Source organism: Oncorhynchus mykiss, chromosome 23 (assembly GCF_057628025.1).
Source record: "Oncorhynchus mykiss isolate SJ-2025 chromosome 23, ASM5762802v1, whole genome shotgun sequence".
NCBI classification, from domain to species: Eukaryota; Metazoa; Chordata; class Actinopteri; order Salmoniformes; family Salmonidae; genus Oncorhynchus; species Oncorhynchus mykiss.
The window spans coordinates 2,131,412-2,153,866 of record NC_143044.1 but is presented as its reverse complement, the minus strand read 5'-3'; the positions used below and the strand labels follow the sequence as shown (position 1 = coordinate 2,153,866).

The following is a 22,455-nucleotide window of genomic DNA, read 5'->3' as shown; positions in this document are numbered from 1 at the left end:
TTTATGTAGAGTTACACGATGTAGAGTTTGATGTAGAGTTACAAGATGTAGAGTTGCAAGATGATGTAGAGTTACAATATGACATGCAGTCATACCAGTGGAGGATCCTCAGAGGAAGAAGGGGAGGACCATCCTCCTCAGTGAATTTCATAAAAATGTAAATTGTAAAACATTATCCTTTTTAGATAAAACGAACCTAAATGTAATCACGTCACCAAATAATTGATTAAAACACACTATTTTGCAAAGAAGTTTTACAGTAGCCTCAACAGCACGCCGTAGGGTAGCACCATGGTGTTGCTGGAGGAAAGCTAGCTTCTGTCCTCCTCTGGGTACATTGACTTCAATACAAAACCTAGGATGTCCATGGTTCTCACCCCCTTCCATAGACTTACACACTAATTATGAGAACTTCTGGAGGGCATCCTCCAGCCAATGAGAGCTCTTGCAGCATCAACTGACATGTTGTCCACCCAATCAAAGGATCAGAGAATTAATATAGTACTGAAAGCATAAACTACAGCTAGCTAGCACTGCAGTGTATAAAATGTGGTGAGTAGCTGACTCAAAGAGAGTGAAAAACAATAGCTGGACAGTTCTGAACAAATTAAGTTATTTCAAAATGAAGGAGAAGCAAAGGTTTACTAACGCATTAGCTCAATTGTCTATGCTGACTAAGACGTTACCTTAGCTAATATGATGACAACGATGTAGGCTGTGTGTAGCGGTTTGGCTTGGAAAGTTTTTTTCACCTGGTCACATACAGCTGATGTGTTGTGCAAAAGAGAAGGGAAAATGTAAGAGGAGGAAAGCTCTTAGATGCGAGAAGGAATACAACGTGGTTGCTATGAAAGTGAACTGTGTTTACAGTTGATCATGGGTGTATTCATTCCTCTGATTCTGTTGAAAAACCTTTCTTAAGTGGAAGAAAGCAGAAAAAAACGGGGATAAACATACCTGAATTTGTCCAATAGAAACTCTCGTTTGCAACTGTTGGACTAATGATTACACCCAATTTTTTTTATTATTTTTTTATTTCATCTTTATTTAACCAGGTAGGCTAGTTGAGAACAAGTTATATCAGCTAGATACAGTCAAGAGTTTTTAAGGCGATATTGAAAGTCACTGTCTGTCACCTTAAATTTGTCTCTCGACCTGTGTGCACCAACGTTGTAAACTTTCATTCATAGGCTAGGTTGTAGCGTCTTCATGATGGGTATAGGGAAAATTTGAGTATCATGTAGTAGCCTAAACCCATTCCTGTTACATTGAACTGGGCGAATGGAATATGAAAGAGAGTCATTCAATATGCTCTAATACAAATAAGGCCATGCTCATGAAAAAAAAAATGTCCTTCCACATCTTTAACGGCACTGACAGCCACTGTGTAATACTTTGGGTTGTTCTGAACATAATTTACTTATTTGTTTATTGATTGTGAAGACAATTCACACGCCCCTGAATGCACTCACGCACCAAAATTACAATGTGTTTCTCTGAATTGCCTTGTGAAAGCCTAACACCATAAGATTATATTTTATAACTTAGCTAGTCATGTTGGCATTAGAACAGGCTTTCAAATCATGTCCACCTGACCCATATTGCGATTTAGAATAGACCATTTTTGGATTGCGTAAACAATAACAGTAATTGTGTGATGGAGGGGTAGCAGAGTTGTGTTCCTCACAAAACAACTACAAGTGTGCTTGCACTAGTTCCTCAACCTCACAGCCAGGAAAGCTCAAAAAAAGACTCCTCTTTAAGGCATAAAAAGTGCATTGAAATTGCTTAAGGACTGTGCACACCTTGGAGAGGTGTGTTGCCACTTGGAGACACCAGTTAGTCCTCTCACTCAAACCCTTGTCATTTTGTTGTCCAGGAAATGCTACTGAATGCATCCAGAGTATTTTCTGTAAATGTAAAATGGACATAAAATCAACAGTGCCATGTTTGGATTCAGTCTTGTCTGAGGTGACCTGTTGTGTACTCACCTTATCTCCAAACTGTTCCCTTTCAATTGCTACCATGGTTATGCATTTCATAACTATTCTGTAAGAAACATTTCAATTTAGCCCTATCCCTATAGGCCAATTCCCACACGTGTAAAGGGTTAAACAGGAGTTCACTGTGTATTTTGTTAGTCTTAGAAAATAATTTGATCCGAATACTAAAGTTTCCCTTTACAGAAATACAATTTCACACATCTTCCACAACAGTTAAGTGCACCAAATTAATTTGAATGAATGTTGGTTGTTTACCAAAGTGTCCAACCAGTGCAGCTCCTATGGTGCGTGCAGTGCCAGTCAGGTGGTGGCTGATGTTTTGAGACAGGAACACAGGGGTGGAGTCATCCCTGGAAGTGATTCCCATCTGAAATAGAACACACAGGAGACAACATACAATTTGTTACACTCTCAGTACTGACAGGACAGCCCTGGGCCCTATATTTTCTGATCAGGTATTGTCAGGACTTCCCCCGTCCTACTAATCAACAACCACAAACAGATACCCCAAATATCCCCAAACAACCACAAACATATACCCCAAACAACCACAAATAGGTACTCCAAACAAGCACAAATAGGTACTCCAAACAACCCCAAACAAACACAAACCATAGAAATAGGTTTGGCGTCCTATGCAATGATGGCATAATAGGTGGACTGGCGGCCATTGCGAGTATACCCATAGGAGCAAAGAAGGAAGTGAAAGCAGGAAGTGTACCCATCAATATGTGATGTGATTTGTTGTTTCACATCAGTTAACATAATTTGAATGAATGTTCTACATGACCATGGAAAAGATTGCCTCGCAATACCAGGCAGCCATTTTGAGTGTACTCATGAGTTTACCAGTCAAATTGCCAGCATTAGAGGTTCCAAGCCCATTCTAATAATTCTATGCATATGCCAACCCCAAACAAGTACCCCAAATAATCCCTAAACAACCCCAAATCAGAAATATGGGGTCCTACTAATCACCCCAAACAACCACAAACCACCATAAACAACCACAAACAGGTACCCCAAACAACCACAAACAGGTAACGAAAACAATCACAAACAACTACAAACAATGCAAAACAACCACAAACAATCCCAAATAGATACCCCAAACATCCATTAACAACAGAGAAGCATCCAGCTGCAGATTATGCACGCTTAGGGCACCTGGTCTGTGAACCTCAAAGCACAAACCTTAACCCTGGGGGGCAGGTAGCCTAGTGGTTAGAGCGTTTGACTAGTAACCGGAACGTTGCAAGATCAAATTCCTGAGCTGACAAGGTAAAAATATGTCCTTCTGCCCCTGAACAAGGCAGTTAACCCACTCTCCAAGCCTGGGGGGACACAATTTCTAGTTGGCTTACATTGAAAATCTGGCAAATAAGAGTGGAAATATCGTCCGCTATTATCCTCAGTCATTTTCAATCCAAGTTGTCAGACCCTGCTGGCTTGTCATTGTTGATAGACAACAATAATGTTTTCACCTCTTCCACACTCACTTTACGGAATTCAGAATTACAATGCTTGTCTTCATAATTTGGTTAGATATACTTTGATGTGTAGTGTCAGCGTTTGTTCCATGTCATGCCTAAATTTGCTAAGCTTGCCAATGAAAAAATAATTAAAGTTGTTGGCAATATCCATTGGTTTTGTGATGAATGAGCCATCTGATTCAATGAATGATGGAGCTGAGTTTGCCTTTTTTCCCAACATTTTATATAAGGTGCTCCAAAGCTTTTTACTATCATTCTTTATGTAATTAATCTTTGTTTCATAGTGTAGTTTCTTCTTTTTATTCAGTTTAGTCACATGATTTCTCAATTAGCAGTACATTTGCCAATCGGTTGTGCAGCCAAACATATTTGTCATTCCATTTGCCTCATCCTTCTCCACCAAACAATTTTTCAATTCCTTTTCAATCCAAGGCGATTTAACAGTTTTTACAGTCATTTTCTTAATGGGTACATGCTCATTAGTAACTGGAATAAGCAATTTCATAAATGTGTCAAGTGCAGCATCTGTTTGCTCCTCATTACACACCACAGACCAACAAATATTATTTTTGTCAACAACATAGGAATCGCTACAAAACATATTGTATTATCTCTTATACACTATATTAGGCCTTTGGAACTTTGGTTTTCCAAGATATGGCTACTATATTGTGATCACTACATCCGATGGATGGATACTTCTTTCAAACAAATTTCTGCAGCATTAGTAAAGATGTGATCAATACATGTCGATGCTTTCATTCCTGTGCTATTTGTAACTACCTTGGTAGGTTGACAACCTGAACCAGGTTGCAGGCACTGGTTACAGTTTGAAGTTTTTTCTTGAGTGGGCAGCTTGAGGAAACCAGTCAATATTTGAATCACCCAGCTAAACATACCTCTCTGTTGACATCACATACATTATCAAGTATTTAACACATGTTATCCAGATACTGACTGTTAGCACTTGAATGGGCTTTAGGTGAGGCAGATGAACCTGTAGCCATATTACTTCAACAGTATTTAACATGAGATCCTCTCTAATCTTTACAGGAATGTGTTTCTGAATATTAACAGTAACACCTCCACCATTGGCATTTCTATATTTTCTGTAAATGGTATAACCATGTATTGCTACCACTGTATCATCAAAGGTATTCTCTAAGTGAGATAGTCATATTATGACTGTCACCTTTTATTAGCAAATTATTGATTTCATGAACCTTGTTTCTTAAGCTACATATGTTAACGTGGGCTACTTTAAGCATGTTTCTTCTGGGATGGTTACTTGTTTGTATTGATTTACTGGGAGGCTTAGCAGAAGTAGATATGCTCATGTTATTTATGTTAGTGCAGGGTGAGCTGCACACAATGGTCTTCCTTCTAGGGCACACCGCCTCAGTGCTAACAGTATGCATCTGGTTTGTAGGCACATGATTACTGCATACAATAGCTGTAGGATCAGCAGTGGCATTCAGAGCAGTTAGAGGGACATTTGGTTACTTACATTGTGTCTACCAACGCCCTTGGTGTAATAAACTCTGCATCACAATGGTAGGGATTAGCTGAGCTGGGCTTGGGTCATTGATAAGTCATTGTCTCAACGCAGCCTTATAATGCTGTGAAAGGATCCAGGAACACAAATGATAGGGTGGATCCCTTCCTCCTTATAAAATGTGTTGTTTGTTTCCAAAAGGTATCTAAATTGTCAACAAAAGGTGCACCCATTTAGCTGCAATAATCACATAGCCAGTTGTGAAGAGAAAGAATCCTGCTAAAGCATTCAATGACACGATTCAGAGAGGGCACATGGCCAGATATGATGGGTCTTTTGTTAGTGTCTAGCAGAGAGTCAATCAGCCCTTTAAAATCCAGTTTCAACTGTTCAGAGCTGCCCTTCATAATGTAACTAAACCCACATGGACTACGATATAATCGATTTCCATGTCCTGACGTAGTACATTAGGGAGCAGCTTAGTAATGTAATTTATTCGATCTCCAGGATAGGACATTGTTTTTGCACCAGGAACGGTTGCTTCCGGCGCCTGGTGCAACCTCCGACAGATGGAGGAGCCCCGCTCGATACATAGCAGGGACGAAAGTTTGCCGACGTCGACTTCGAAATCGTAGTAGTAGGCACTGTGGCTGAAGACATGGGCACGCCCAGCATCGAAGGTGCAGGAAGATCAGGCTCCAGGACAGCAAAACTATTCGTTGTTTGTATCCTCACGGGGCCTTTCGTTGGGAGTACAGACTGCTTTGCGAGAGGCCTCTGTCTTCGGCTTCCACGGCTCGAGACATGCGACCAACGTTGATTGCCTTGCTCCTCTTGCTGTGCTCCTTCGATGGGGGAGCTCTGGGCAACACCGACCAGTCGGATAACGACAAACAACAAGGCGGAGATGTATCCAACAAGCGCGAACGCCATCCAGCCACCGGCGTAAAAAATGTAAACATTCCACTCTGCGTTTTCCCCAGTTTCTTACATAGGCTAGTGACGTGCGTGATCAAGGAAGCCACCTTGGAACTGAGTGATCCGGTTTGTCCCGAAATAAAGCATAGTCGATAAAGCTCCTACAGCACTGGAACTGTTCATTTATTTATCCAGACAAAGACGGCTCCATTGCAAAAACTCCTCTGGTACCAACTTCGTTAGCTTGATGGCTAGCAGCTTAGCATCTCAGTCAAGCAGGCTTCAAACTGTAAGCAGGATTCCGGGACAAGAAATAGTGGTCCTGGCGGATAAAAGCTAACCTCGTCGGTTTGTCCCGAAATAACAAGTTCGGTATACGTATTTAATGATCAAACGTTTTGTTTTAATAAAAAATAAACCCAGCATACACTATAGGTATTCTGTCAGGCAAGAAAGTAAGAGTTGATTGGAGGAGAGCGTGTGTGTGAGAGTGTGTGTGTGTGTGGGGAATGGGAGTCGTGTAACTGTATCACATAATTTATTATGGAAATCCCTTACTCTCTTCCTAATATGTGTATGGTTGAGGAAAAAGAGAGAGCGGAAGGAAGAGAGAAACAGTGTGAAAGGGAGAGAGAGATTATGTTCCTGACCACAATTGTATCCTATTTTTTGCTTCTCTCCCTCTGTTACTATGTTCCTCTAGGTCAGTGAAAGTGAAGGAAGTGATATGGAGAATCAGGGCTTAGCAGCAAAATGCAGGGAGGATAAGGAGTTACAGATGATTGGAGGGATAGAGATGTGGAGGGAGGAGTGGAGTGAGAGGAGAGTGGAGGGAGAGAGAAAGAGGAGAGTGAAGAGGAGGGAGAGTAGAGGGAGAGAGGAAGAGGACAGTGAAGGAGAGGAGAGAGGAAGAGGAGAGTGAAGAGGAGGGAGAGGAGAGTGGAGGCAGAAGAACATGGAGAGGAGGAGGGGGAGGGAGAGGAGGGAGAGGACAAAGCAGAGGGAGAGGATGAAGCAGAGAGAGTGGAGGAGGAAGAGGGAGGAGAAGAGGTAGAACACACCTGAGAGTTTACATTTCCATGGAGTGTGTCTACCCCAAGTTCCACAATTCACCCTTGTACCACATAGCCTGGGCCTAAAGTGAAAGTGGCAGGGATTTTGGAGTTGTTTTAACCTCTCTGAACCACCCATACCGGATCCGGGTTTGAATTCGACAACATACGGTGTTCGCCACAAATAGTCAAATTAAACATTCCTGAAAATACAAATGTCTCGCATGCTTCAAAAGCCTAGAATCTTGCTAATCCAACTGCGTTGTCAGATTTAAAAAAGGATTTACAGCGAACGAATACGATGTGATTATCTGAGCACAGACCCCCGTATCAAACTACTTGTTCAACCATCTCTTGCGTAACAAAATCATAGATTGCATTGAAATAAATCGTTTACCTTTGAAGATCTTGCTCTGGTTGCAATCCCAAGGCTCATTGTTACACAGTGAATAGTATTTTGTTCAGTTGAATCCATTTTTAATTGCCTAACACAAAACATTTTGTGAACGCTTATCTTGTTGAATTTCGTGTCATTCAATTTTCGACGAAACATCCGACGTAAATACACAGACTATACCTGACTTTATCCAGTCATGTTTGGTTTCCTTGCAATCAACTGTTTGTTTGTAACACAACCAAACTTGATGGGTCATTTTGCGGGACGTATTGACCCGGGAAAAAAACGATTGGAAGACAACGAGTGACGAGCTCATTGTGCACCAATTATATGACCACTGTCTCGTTGATTGACTGTATTTTAACCCAATGACCACTGATCGTCTTGAAATCTAGCTTGGTAGATAGCCAATGAGCTGAGGTAAGCGGCAATATGCAATGGTTGTGTGTTGGAAGACCAACCCATGTCGTAAACGGCAGCGTAATGAGAGTAATTCGCTATTGAAGTTTTATTCCAGAAGGAGCTACGCATTTTACGCACAGAGTTGTTTTGGTAAACGCGCAGATTCAGCTGTTTATACATCAATCAGTATGGCGACTAAGTCAGGGAAAGCTAAATCTAAGTCTAGATATACAGATGTACACACAATTTTAGAAGAAATTGATCGTAAAAGTGAGACAGAGATTGTTGTAGGACGGTTCATTTAGCGATTCCCAAGTGGAGGAATATTTTTTGAACGGAGAGGACACCATTGTAGACATTGTGTATAATCTGTAACGTGCCTGCAAAAGAGGAACAATGTCACCGTTTTGGACTGCTAATGCCGTTGTTTGAAATTAACAATAGAAAATATTATTTGTGAAATTAAATAGCCTATTTGAGGCTGTTGAGTGGAGGGCAGGCCCACAACAATGGCCAAAATGAAATGGAGACAGTAGATACAGCTGGTCTGTTGTAATATAATAAAGACAGTAGATCTAGCTGGTCTGTCATAATATAATAGAGACAGTAGATCTAGCTGAAATTTCATAATAGAAAAGAGACAGTAGATGTAGCAGGTCTATAATAATATATTCAACCTTATGTTCCCTGTACTCTATATATATATATCTGTTTATTATACCTCAGCAGCCCAATATTGTGTAGAGCTTTGGCAAAGTGGGTGATGTTATATCCTTCCTGTTTGGCATTGTCCGGGGGTCTCATCGGATGGGGCCACAGTGTTTCCTGACCCCTCCTGTCTCAGCCTCCAGTATTTGTGCTGCAGTGTCTTAAGCTGATGTGTACTGTTAGCTATCTAGCTAACGTTAGCTGGCTGGCTCCCTAGCGAACGTTATTATTCATTTCCCAGAGCTGTTTGCTTTTCTAGTTAGAGCTTAATGTTAGGCATTGTTGGTACTTTGTTCATTGTTGTTTAACTAGCTAATGTTAGCTGGCTGGCTCATTAGCTAACGTTATGTCACGTGTGTACAACAATTGTTGCTAGCAGAGCTGGTTAGGCTGTTTTAATTTTATCTAGAGGTAAACAAATCATCGGCCAGAGCGTCAATTGTGCGCTACGAGAGCGAAACTAGATCGGTGGGGCTAAAGCTTAAGAGGGTGTGAATGATGCTGAATGGGTGTAGTCAACGAGTAGCACTTCACTAGATACCAAAATATTCAAAGGCAATTATCTCAAACGTTTGTTAACAAGTGAATCAACTTTCAAAACAGAATTACTTTTCTATTGTTCCTAAAATGCCGTGTATGATATGCCATTTTGTAGCTTTGAGTCTCTACTTTTATCCAATGTAAAATACACCATTTCACATTTTACTACATAAGACTGAATCAAGGTGGTGGACCACAAATGTGGAAAAAGTCAAGGAGTCTGAATACTTTTCGAATGCACTGTATACTGATTGTTTAAAGCTAACTACCAAAACTATTGCTGATGGTCTACCTGAACATTCAAAATAAATATAAAGTAAGCCCTATTCAGCAGGTACAGCCAGATGAGAGTTGTGTCTCCGGTAGCTTACTTTAATTCCAGTAAATCACGCTTTTCAACAGTGCATAGATAAAAATAATGAACAAATTTACATAGATTGTCACAGCTAATAAAGCATAATATTGCGCAAGCAATTTAGCGTTTGAATGCTGAAGTTTCCACACATACAATTGAAGTCGGAAGTTGCTGTCCGGTCCTCTGGCAGTCTCTATGGGGGTGCCACAGGGTTCCATCCTCGGGCCGACTATTTTCTCTGTATATATCAATGATGTTGCTCTTGCTGCGGGTGATTCCCTGATCCACCTCTACGCAGACGACACCATTCTATATACTTCCGGCCCGTCCTTGGACACTGTGCTATCTAACCTCCAAACGAGCTTCAATGCCATACAACACTCCTTCCGTGGCCTCCAACTGCTCTTAAACGCTAGTAAAACCAAAAGCATGCTTTTCAACCGTTCGCTGCCTGCACCCGCATGCCTGACCAGCATCACCACACTGGATGGTTCCGACCTTGAATATGTGGACATCTATAAGTACCTAGGTGTCTGGCTAGACTGCAATCTCTCCTTCCAGACTCATATCAAACATCTCCAATCGAAAATCAAATCAAGAGTCGGCTTTCTATTCCGCAACAAAGCCTCCTTCACACACGCCGCCAAACTTACCCTAGTAAAACTGACTATCCTACCGATCCTCGACTTCGGCGATGTCATCTACAAAATTGCTTCCAACACTCTACTCAGCAAACTGGATGCAGTTTATCACAGTGCCATCCGTTTTGTCACTAAAGCACCTTATACCACCCACCACTGCGACTTGTATGCTCTAGTCGGCTGGCCCTCGCTACATATTCGTCGCCAGACCCACTGGCTCCAGGTCATCTACAAGTCCATGCTAGGTAAAGCTCCGCCTTATCTCAGTTCACTGGTCACGATGGCAACACCCATCCGTAGCACGTGCTCCAGCAGGTGTATCTCACTGATCATCCCTAAAGCCAACACCTCATTTGGCCGCCTTTCGTTCCAGTTCTCTGCTGCCTGTGACTGGAATGAATTGCAAAAATCGCTGAAGTTGGAGACTTTTATCTCCCTCACCAAATTCAAACATCTGCTATCTGAGCAGCTAACCGAGCGCTGCAGCTGTACATAGTCTATCGGTTAACAGCCCACCCATTTTTACCTAACCCATCCCCATACTGTTTTTATTTATTTACTTTTCTGCTCTTTTGCACACCAATACCTGTACATGACCATCTGATCATTTATCACTCCAGTGTTAATCTGCAAAATTTTGATTATTCACCTACCTCCTCGTGCCTTTTGCACACAATGTAATTGTTTACTCCATGTATAACTCTGTGTTGTCTGTTCACACTGCTATGCTTTATCTTGGCCAGGTCGCAGTTACAAATGAGAACTTGTTCTCAACTAGCCTATCTGGTTAAATAAAGGTGAAATAAAAAATATAAAAAATAAATATACACCTTACCCAAATACATTTAAACTCAGTTTTTCACAATTCCTGACATTTAATCTGAGTAAAAATTCCCTGTTTTAGGTCAGTTAGGATTACCACTTTATTTTAAGAATGTAAAATGTCAGAATAATAGTAGAGACAATTATTTATTTCAGCATTTATTTATTTCATCACATTCCCAGCAGTCAAAAGTTTACACACTAAATTAGTATATGGTAGCATTGCCTTTAAATTCTTTAACTTGGGTCAAACGTTTTGGGTAGCCTTCCACAAGCTTCCCACAATAAATTGGGTGAATATTGGCCCATTCCTCCTGACAGAGCTGGTGTAACTGAGTCAGGTTTGTAAGGCCTCCTTTGCTCGCACACACTTTTTCCAGTTCTGCCCACAAATGTTCTATAGGGTTGAGGTTAGGGCTTTGTGATGGCCACTCCAAAACCTTGACTTTGTTGTCCTTAAGCCATTTTGCCACAACTTTGGAAGCATGCTTGGGGTCATTGTCCATCTGGAAGACCCATTTGCAACTAAGCTTTAACTTCCTGACTGATGTCTTGAGATGTTGCTTCAAAATATCCACAAAATGTTCCTACCTCATGATGCCATCTATTTTGTGACATGCACCAGTCCCTCCTGCAGCAAAGCACCCCCACAACATGATGCTGCTACCCCCGTGCTTCACGGTTGGGATGGTGTTCTTCGGCTTGTAAGCCTCCCCCTTTTTCCTCCAAATATAACGATGGTCATTATGGCCAAACAGTTATATTTTTGTTTCATCAGACCAGAGGACATTTCTCCAAAAAGTACAATCTTTGTCCCCATGTGCAGTTGCAAACCGTATTCTGGCTTTTTTTATGGCGGTTTTGGAGCAGTGGCTTCTTCCTTGCTGAGCGGAAATTCAGGTTATGTCGATATACATGTAGGACTCGTTTTACTGTGAATATAGATACTTTTGTACCTGTTTCTTCCAGCATCTTCACAATGTCTTTTGCTGTTCCGCGGGTCTCCTTCCTGAGCGGTATGACGGCAGCGTCCTCCCATGGTGTTTATACTTGTGTACTATTGTTTGTACAGATGAACGTGGTCCCTTCAGGCATTTGGAAATTGTTCACAAGGATGAACCAGACTTTTTTTTTCCTGAGGTCTTGGGTGATTTCTTTTGATTTTCCCATGATGTCAAGCAAAGAGGCACTGAGTTTGAAGGTAGGCCTTGAAATACATCCACAGGTACACCTCCAATTTACTCAAACTATGTCAATTAGCCTATTAGAAGCTTCTGAAGCAATGACATAATTTTCTAGAATTTTCCAAGCTGTTTGAAGGCACAGTCAACTTAGTGTATGTACATTTCTGACCCACTGGAATTGTGATATGGTGAATTATAAGTTAAATAATCTGTATGAAAACAATTGTTGGTTAAATAACTTGTGTCATGCACAAAGCAGATGTCCCAACCGACTTGCCAAAACTATAGTTTGTTCACAAGAAATTTGTGGAGTGGTTGAAAAACCAAGTTTTAATGACTCCAACCTACCTCACCTTGGTCAGAGCATGAAGCTTGTCACAGTGCGTAGTTTGACTAGGCTACTGACATTCCTTAGGGCTGTTCGGGATGCAAAATGACTTGAATATCAATGACTGTCAACACAACTACATAATTAGTTTGACACTGAAGGATAGGGTGCATCAGTTGTCACAAAATATTAGGCATTTTTCACTAGGTAGAAGGAAAGTAATATGCGCAAAATCAATGATTCATAATGTTTGAATCTATTTTCTTGGGGTCCAATGCAGTCAAATATTAAACATTTGAATCAGGGACCGATGTGTATCGGTGAATTACATCCGTAGTAAATTTGTGAACATATTAATTGTATGTTGTTACAATTGTTTCTTGTTCTAGACTTGAAATATTGAACTCTGTCGTTTGACTCCATATTTGAGTTTTTTTCTGTCATCAACATGAGGACCTTTTTGAATGTTGCGGACCCGCGACAGTTGTCGGACCAACCAATCTGTGCTGTGCTTAGCCTAATTACTTAAGCGAGAAGCAGCAGCCCTGGAACAAAGAAATCCCAGACTCCCTTATCAGGTTAAGAGAAGTAGGTTATGTTCAGGGAATCCTGAATTTATTCAACCATCTTTCTGGACTACCCGGCAGGTGGCCTCAGCACGCATATCTGCAGTTGGATGCTTCTCATTGTTTGTGGTTGTTTAGGGTATGTTTCGGGTTGTTTGTGGTCATTTTAGTTTTTGGGGGGTAACTGTTTGTGGTTGTTTGGGGTTGTTTGCGTTCCCTGTTTGTGGTTGTTTGGGGTACCTGTTTGTGGTTGTTTGGGGTACCTGTTTGTGGTTGTTTGAGGTGATTAGTAGGACCCCGTATTTCTGATCGGGCATCATGAAGACAGCGCTGGACCCTCTTTACCTCTTTGGCGATGAGACGGCAGTCCACCTCGTTGTAGCTTTCTCGTATCTCTGCTACCGTGGTTAAAGTTGCTACAGCCGGGTTGATGCCAAATGAAATCCTCTCCTCAGGGACCAGCCTGAAAGGGAGGGGGTCTGGGCCAGAGCCTAGATGAACACATAGAATTACAGAATTACATTGTCAGACACAAATCCTGGTCAAACTGACATTGGTAACACAACTGACTCAAATATGTTTCTGTATTTCTGGAAACACAACTGACTCAAAATGGCTGGCATATAGTCAAGGTCATCATGATATGATTCTAATAGATTATAAGGGGTCGTAGATGCTAAAGGAATCATAATGTGTTATACAGTATCTGCAAGCTTTAAGTAAATTGACTACACGGTCTTGAGTCCATGGCCAGATAACGATCAGACAAACACCTGTGTTGCGTAGAGCCAGGTAATTTCCCAAGTAGGCTGTTCCCTGGTTGTAGATGACTCCTACAGCCCCTGGACTCAGCACTTCCTCAAACAGGTAGGTGGGCCCGACGCGCCACACCAACGAAGCGTGCTGTTTCCATATAGACGGCGTTCCAATGAAGGCACACACGTCAATCACCGCCGTGGGTTCCATGGAAATGTACTGACCCGGGAACGGTTGGATGTACAGCATCTGACAGCGAATCAGAACACATAGAGAGTTCTCTGCATTTTCACAGCACAGAGTGAGTTAGGGAGTAGACAGTACTTCAACCAATGACATGAGCTACAGCTAAAAATCACAGCAGCAGCGGAAAAATCGCCAATGGCCTCCAACACAACAGAAGTTTATTCGATCATATTTCAATGTAAAATGGAAGAATTTACTCTCTCCTACTCCTGTACCTTTGCTGCTCCCACCAGTTTCCCATTGAGGTGGGCCGTGACCTTACAGCTCTTCTTCACGTCCTTTGCCATGACAATGGCCAGATGGTGCCACTGACCTGGGGTCAGCTGACTGGAGCATTTGAACCTCAGAGAACCTGGCAGTGAGCTGGGGGTCCGCACCTCTGGCTCCATCATATCTGGAAATTAATACATCAATCAATTATACAACAATCAATCAATCACAGAAGGAGTTGCAGTCCAGATCAAACAGTAATCAACTAAAATTACAAAAATTCACCTTTTGCTAAATCTTTCTAAAATTAGGTAATTCAGAGCAATCATAGCCCCAATCCCAAATTGACCCCTAGACCACTTGTGGATATCTGAGAGAATTTGACAGGTGTAAGCAATAATGGTAATCTCTCTTCCTTGCCCTGTCATAAGATAGTTGGAAGTTATATCATAATGTTTATACCAATCAAATCCTTTAAAATTTCCAAGTGCACAGGGTGTAGGGCAGGGGTCTACAACCTTTTCAAGCATGAGAGCTACCAGTCTTCAATTTAATGATGCCAAAGACACAACACAGTGAACACTGAGGCTGTACCCTTACAGTTTTAAACAGTAACCAATAAATAGTCTATTGTGTATATTGGAGCATAATGTAGGCCTACCAACAAAACCAATGGAGCAAATCCCATTACATTTTCACATGGATATAGCTTTTGATTTCTATGATATAGCCTACAGTAACCTATATGTGACTCATTTTGGAAACTAGGCGTATGTCGCACGTCACTACTTCACAGGAGCGGCATTTGAATGTAAACATCTAAAAAAAAAGTGTTTTTTAATATGAATTGCCTTCTGGAACATGTGATCTTTCATGTGCCTTAATAACAAACTTGTATTCCATCCATAAATATGAACAAAAATGTTAAATTAGTCTGTGTATAGTCTGTGTAGTAATATTATTTGAATCAGAAAGCCATTTTCATTGCTAGTTATAGCCTAGTTATAACATAGTTTGTTAGCTACCTGAAGAATCATACCACAGCTATGACAAGATTTGTATTGGTAATAGTATGAGTTGGGATTATGCCAGTTCATTGTTTAGCTAACTAGCTATATGTCTAAACAAAAGACTCCACTTCGGACAGATTATTACATGACCCATCAAATTAGCCAGGTGTGCATGTGGGTGATTACAGCCATCTATTGTATTTCATGAAGATGTGTACATGTCAAGACAATAGTGACCCATACACTTAGCTACAGTAGATGTGGCTGGGAAGTGGTTATAGCATTTCCTTCACATGACCCATCAATTTAAACACTTTGTTTTTGATATTGCTACTATGTAAGCAACCACTTCACTGTACTATTTACACTATTTACGTTCTGTATCCTGTGCATGTGACAAATACACTTACATTCTATTTGATATAGAATGTGTTTACCACATGGCCTCATGTTACCCGTTAAATAGAAGGGTGGGGCTAAGGCTTAAGAGAGTGTGAACGATGCTGAATCGGTGTAGACAAAGAAGAGCTCTCCAGTGGGGGAACCAAAACATGAATAAACTTTCTAAGAATAATTACTTTGCCATTGTTCCTCAACTGCAGTGTATGATATACCATTTTGTAGCTCTGAGTCTCTACTTTTATCCAATGTAAAACACACAATTTCAATCTCAAACATTGCCCCTTTAATTAAGACATCAACTTTTTACCTGACTAGGTTTTCAAAGACAGTTTGAAATGTAGCCGACACGTTTTGTGCTCTTTTAGGAAGCAGTATCCCCATTGCTGATCTATACTTAGACAAAACTGGGCTAATAACTCGGTAACAGCAAAGAATATAAACAAATGCGCACAAGCGCAGCTCTGATGTGAACTGATCTGAAAAGCATGATTGAAGACTGCTAGTCGGCTACCCTAGCCAATAGAATTCTACTCCGTTGCGCTTTAGCTCTGCCTAAAACAAAATCACAGACTCAATCTTGCAAAGTTAGATTTGTTTTGGTGTGTTGCATTGAAAAGCGGTTGATATAATGTTGATCCAATCGCAGAAAAAACATTAATCTACACTACCGGTCAAAAAAATTCTAACATGTACTCATTCAAAGGTTTTTCTTTATCTTTACTATTTCCTACATTGTAGAATAATAGTGAAGACATTACAACTATGAAATAACACAAATCATGTAGTAACCAAAAAAATGTTAAACAAATCAAAATAGATTTTATATTTGAGATTCTTCCAATAGCCACCCTTTGCCTTGATGACAGCTTTGCACACTCTTGCCATTCTCTCAACCAGCTTCACCTGGAATGCTTTTCCAACAGTCTTGATGGAGTACCCACATATGCTGAGCACTTGTTGGCTGCTTTTCCTTCACTCTGCGGACCGACTCATCCCAAACCATCTCAAATTGCTTGAGTTCGGGGATTGTGGAGGACAGGTCATCTAATGCATCATTCCATCACTCTCCTTCTTGGTCAAATAGCCCTTACGCAGCCTGGAGGTGTGACAGCGGTCATTGTCCTGTTGAAAAACAAATGATAGTCCCACTAAGCCCAAACCGGATGGGATGGCGTAGCGCTGCAGAATGCTGTGGTAGCCATGCTGGTTAAGTGTGCCTTGAATTCTAAATAAATCATAGACAGTGTCACCAGCAAAGCACCCCCACACCATAAAACCTCCTCCTCCATGCTTTACGGTGGGAAATACACATGCGGAGATAATACGTTCACCCACACCGCATCTCACAAAGACATAGCGGTTGGAACCAAAATATTCAAATTTGGACAATTTTCACCGGTCTAATAGCCATTGCTTGGCCCAAGCAAATCTCTTCTTCTTATTGGTGTCCTTTAATAGTGGTTTCTTTGTAGCAATTCAACCATGAAGGCCTCATTCACACAGTCTCCTCTGAATAGTTGATGTTGAGATGTGTCTGTTACTTGAACTCTGTGAAGCATTTATTTTGGCTGCAATTTCTGAGGCTGGTAACTCTAATGAACTTATCCTCTGCAGCAGAGGTAACTCTGGGTCTTCCATTCCTGTGGGGGTCGTCATGAGAGCCAGTTTCATCATAGCGTTTGATGGTTTCTGCGACTGAACTTGAAGAAACTTTCGAAGTTCTTGAAATTTTGCATATTGACTGACATTCATGTCTGAAAGTAATTTCTCTTTGCTTATTTGAGAGGTTCTTGCCATAATATGGACTTAGTCTTTTACCAAATAGGGCTATCTTCTGTATACCCCCCTTCCTTGTCATAACACAACTGATTGCCTAAAACGCATTATTGAGAAGGAAAGAAATTCCACAAATGAACTTCCAGGTGACTACATTCTGTAAGCCTTTCCAAGAATGTACGCCTGATACACAGGTATCACTGCTGACGTAATTTCCTGTCACAACTTGTTAACTTGTTTACGTGCTGCTGTGCATTTTGTTGCTAGCGTAACTTTGCTACCTGCCAACTTTACAGTTTTCACTTTTTAATTACAGTTGTTTTTTTTTTTTCCCCTAGCTCAACTTTTTTCATACAACTTTTCCCCCCGGACGCTTTATCTGGACATGGTTCTACAGGACCTCCACCAGCCAAAGCTAAGTAGTAAAATTAACATTATGCTTTCTAATTGCAGTCGCTGTACTCATAATACCATCTCACCATCTTAAATAAGCATGCCCCATTCAAAAAATGTAGAACCAGGAACAGATATAGCCCTGGGTTCTCTCCAGACCTGACTGCCCTTGACCAGCACAAAAACTGTTACGGTGCGTGAATGAGGACCCAAAAGCGAATCAACTTAAACAGAGCTTCTTTAATTACCAAACATAGGTAGGCTCAGATGGACCGGCAGATTCCGACAGGACAGGACAAGGTTACAGCAAACATGACGGCAGTCTGGTTCAGGCATGAATGACACAAACAAACAAACAAGAATCCGACAAGGACAGGAGCAGAAACAGAGAGAGATATAGGGACCTAATCAGAGGGAAAAAGGGAACAGGTGGGGAACGGGGTGAATGGGTAGTTAGAGGAGACAAGGGACAGCTGGGGGAAAGCGGGGGAGAAAAGGTAACCTAACACGACCAGCAGAGGGAGACAGGGTGAAGGGAAAGGACAGAGACAAGACAACATGACAGTACATGACAGTACCCCCCCACTCACCGAGCGCCTCCTGGCGCACTCGAGGAGGAAACCTGGCGGCAACGGAGGAAATCATCAATCAGCGCACGGTCCAGCACGTCCCGAGAGGGAACCCAACTCCTCTCCTCAGGACCGTACCCCTCCCAGTCAACTAGGTACTGATGACCACGGCCCCGAGGACGCATGTCCAAGATCTTACGGACCCTGTAGATAGGTGCGCCCTCGACAAGGATGGGGGGGGGGGGGGGGAAGACGAGCGGGGGCGCGAAGAACGGGCTTAACACAGGAGACATGGAAGACCGGGTGGACGCGACGAAGATATCGCGGAAGAAAAAGTCGCACTGCGACAGGATTAATGACCTGAGAGATACGGAATGGACCAATGAACCGCGGGGTCAACTTGCGAGAAGCCGTCTTAAGGGGAAGGTTCTGAGTGGAGAGCCAAACTCTCTGACCGCGACAATATCTAGGGCTCTTCGTTCTACGCTTATTAGCAGCTCTCACAGTCTGCGCCCTATAACGGCAAAGTGCAGACCTGACCCTCTTCCAGGTGCGCTCGCAACGTTGGACAAAAGCCTGAGCGGAGGGGACGCTGGACTCGGCGAACTGAGATGAGAACAACGGAGGCTGGTACCCGAGGCTACTCTGAAAAGGAGATAGCCCGGTCGCAGACGAAGGAAGCGAGTTGTGGGCGTATTCTGCCCAGGGGAGCTGTTCTAACCAAGACGCAGGGTTGCGAAAAGAAAGACTGCGTAAGATGCGACCAATAGTCTGATTGGCCCGTTCTGCTTGACCGTTAGACTGGGGGTGAAAGCCGGAAGAGAGACTGACGGAAGCCCCAATCAAACGGCAAAACTCCCTCCAAAATTGAGACGTGAATTGCGGACCTCTGTCCGAAACGACGTCTGACGGAAGGCCATGAATTCTGAAAACATTCTCGATGATGATTTGTGCCGTCTCTTTAGCAGAAGGAAGCTTAGCAAGGGGAATGAAATGAGCCGCCTTAGAGAACCTATCGACAACCGTAAGAATAACAGTCTTCCCCGCTGACGAAGGCAGTCCGGTGACAAAATCTAAGGCGATGTGAGACCACGGTCGAGAGGGAATAGGAAGCGGCCTGAGACGGCCGGCAGGAGGAGAGTTACCGGACTTAGTCTGCGCGCAGACCGAACAAGCAGCCACGAAACGACGCGTGTCATGCTCCCGGGTGGGCCACCAGAAACGCTGGCGAATGGAAGCAAGCGTACCCCGAACGCCAGGGTGGCCGGCTAACTTGGCAGAGTGAGCCCACTGAAGAACGGCCAGACGAGTAGGAACGGGAACGAAAAGAAGGTTCCTAGGACAAGCGCGCGGCGACGGAGTTTGAGTGAGTGCTTGCTTTACCTGCCTCTCAATTCCCCAGACAGTCAACCCGACAACACGCCCCTCAGGGAGAATCCCCTCGGGGTCAGTGGAGGCTACTGAAGAACTGAAGAGACGAGACAAAGCATCAGGCTTGGTGTTCTTAGAGCCCGGACGATAAGAAATCACGAACTCGAAACGAGCGAAAAACAGCGCCCAACGCGCCTGACGCGCATTAAGTCGTTTGGCAGAACGGATGTACTCAAGGTTCCTATGGTCAGTCCAAACGACAAAAGGAACGGTCGCCCCCTCCAACCACTGTCGCCATTCGCCTAGGGCTAACCGGATGGCGAGCAGTTCGCGGTTACCCACATCATAGTTACGTTCCGACGGCGACAGGCGATGAGAAAAATACGCGCATGGGTGGACCTTGTCGTCAGAGAGGGAGCGCTGAGAAAGGATGGCTCCCACTCCCACCTCTGACGCGTCAACCTCGACAACGAACTGTCTAGAGACGTCAGGTGTAACAAGGATAGGAGCGGATGTAAAACGATTCTTGAGGAGATCAAAAGCTCCCTGGGCGGAAACGGACCACTTAAAGCACGTCTTGACAGAAGTAAGGGCTGTGAGAGGAGCTGCCACCTGACCGAAATTACGGATGAAACGACGATAGAAGTTCGCGAAGCCGAGAAAGCGCTGCAGCTCGACGCGTGACTTAGGGACGGGCCAATCAATGACAGCTTGGACCTTAGCGGGATCCATCTTAATGCCTTCAGCGGAAATAACAGAACCGAGAAATGTGACGGAGGAGGCATGAAAAGTGCACTTCTCAGCCTTCACAAAAAGACAATTCTCTAAAAGGCGCTGGAGGACACGTCGAACGTGCTGAACATGAATCTGGAGTGACGGTGAAAAAATCAGGATATCGTCAAGGTAAACGAAAACAAAGATGTTCAGCATGTCTCTCAGGACATCATTGACTAATGCCTGAAAGACAGCTGGAGCGTTAGCGAGGCCGAAAGGAAGAACCCGGTATTCAAAGTGCCCTAACGGAGTGTTAAACGCCGTCTTCCACTCGTCCCCCTCCCTGATGCGCACGAGATGGTAAGCGTTACGAAGGTCCAACTTAGTGAAAAACCTGGCTCCCTGCAGGATCTCGAAGGCTGAAGACATAAGAGGAAGCGGATAACGATTCTTCACTGTTATGTCATTCAGCCCTCGATAATCTATGCAGGGGCGCAGAGACCCATCCTTCTTCTTGACAAAAAAAAACCCCGCTCCGGCGGGAGAGGAGGAGGGGACTATGGTACCGGCGTCAAGAGCTACAGACAAATAATCTTCGAGAGCCTTACGTTCGGGAGCCGACAGAGAGTATAGTCTACCCCGGGGGGGGGTGGTTCCCGGAAGGAGATCAATACTACAATCATACGACCGGTGTGGAGGAAGAGAGGTGGCCCTGGACCGACTGAACACCGTGCGCAGATCGTGATATTCCTCCGGCACCCCTGTCAAATCACCAGGCTCCTCCTGTGAAGAAGAGACAGAGGAAACAGGAGGGATAGCAGACATTAAACATTTCACATGACAAGAGACGTTCCAGGAGAGGATAGAATTACTAGACCAATTAATGGAAGGATTATGACAAACTAGCCAGGGATGGCCCAAAACAACAGGTGTAAAAGGTGAACGAAAAATTAAAAAAGAAATGGTTTCACTATGATTACCAGAAACAGTGAGGGTTAAAGGTAGCGTCTCACGCTGAATCCTGGGGAGAGGACTACCATCCAGGGCGAACAAGGCCGTGGGCTCCTTTAACTGTCTGAGAGGAATGTCATGTTCCCGAGCCCAGGTCTCGTCCATAAAACAGCCCTCCGCCCCAGAGTCTATTAAGGCACTGCAGGAAGCTGACGAACCGGTCCAGCGTAGATGGACCGACAAGGTAGTGCAGGATCTTGAAGGAGAGACAGGAGTAGTAGCGCTCACCAGTAGCCCTCCGCTTACTGACGAGCTCTGGCCTTTTACTGGACATGAAGTGACAAAATGACCAGCGGAACCGCAATAGAGACAGAGGCGGTTGGTGATTCTCCGTTCCCTCTCCTTAGTCGAGATGCGGATACCTCCCAGCTGCATGGGCTCAGCACCCGAGCCGGCAGAGGAAGATGGTAGTGATGCGGAGAGGGAGGCGACGGAGAGCGCAAGCTCCTTTCCACGAGCTCGGTGACGAAGATCAACCCGTCGCTCAATGCGAATAGCGAGTTCAATCAAGGAATCCACGCTGGAAGGAACCTCCCGGGAGAGAATCTCATCCTTTACCTCTTCGCGGAAACCCTCCAGAAGACGAGCGAGCAAGGCCGGCTCGTTCCAGCCACTGGAGACAGCAAGAGTGCGAAACTCAATAGAGTAGTCTGTTATGGATCGATTGCCTTGACATAGGGAAGACAGGGCCCTGGAAGCCTCCTCCCCAAAAACAGATCGATCAAAAACCCGTATCATCTCCTCCTTAAAGTCTTGATACTGGTTAGTACACTCAGCCCTTGCCTCCCAGATTGCCGTGCCCCACTCACGAGCCCGTCCAATAAGGAGAGATATGACGTAGGCGACACGAGCAGTGCTCCTGGAGTAAGTGTTGGGCTGGAGAGAAAACACAATATCACACTGGGTGAGGAACGAGCGGCATTCAGTGGGCTCCCCAGAGTAACACGGCGGGTTATTGATTCTGGGCTCCGGAGATTCGAAAGCCCTGGAAGTGGCCGGTGGATCGAGGCGGAGATGGTGAACCTGTTCTGTGAGGTTGGAGACTTGGGTGGCCAGGGTCTCAACGGCATGTCGAGCAGCAGACAATTCCTGC

At 43.7% G+C, this 22,455-nt stretch overlaps 1 protein-coding gene across 3 annotated transcripts in view; it reads right to left on the bottom strand.

Annotated features, from left to right (window-relative positions):
- wdfy4 (WDFY family member 4) overlaps positions 1-22,455 on the bottom strand; it is a 168,148-nt gene that overhangs the window by 97,923 nt on the left and 47,770 nt on the right. For all 3 annotated transcript variants that reach the window (XM_036960203.2, XM_036960204.2, XM_036960205.2), the window contains exons 22-25: positions 14,122-14,300; positions 13,678-13,909; positions 13,250-13,395; positions 2,259-2,370 (exon numbers count right to left, since the gene is read on the bottom strand). In XM_036960203.2, the coding sequence (XP_036816098.2) occupies positions 2,259-2,370; positions 13,250-13,395; positions 13,678-13,909; positions 14,122-14,300 (669 nt within the window). The remainder of the gene's footprint in view (positions 1-2,258; positions 2,371-13,249; positions 13,396-13,677; positions 13,910-14,121; positions 14,301-22,455) is intronic.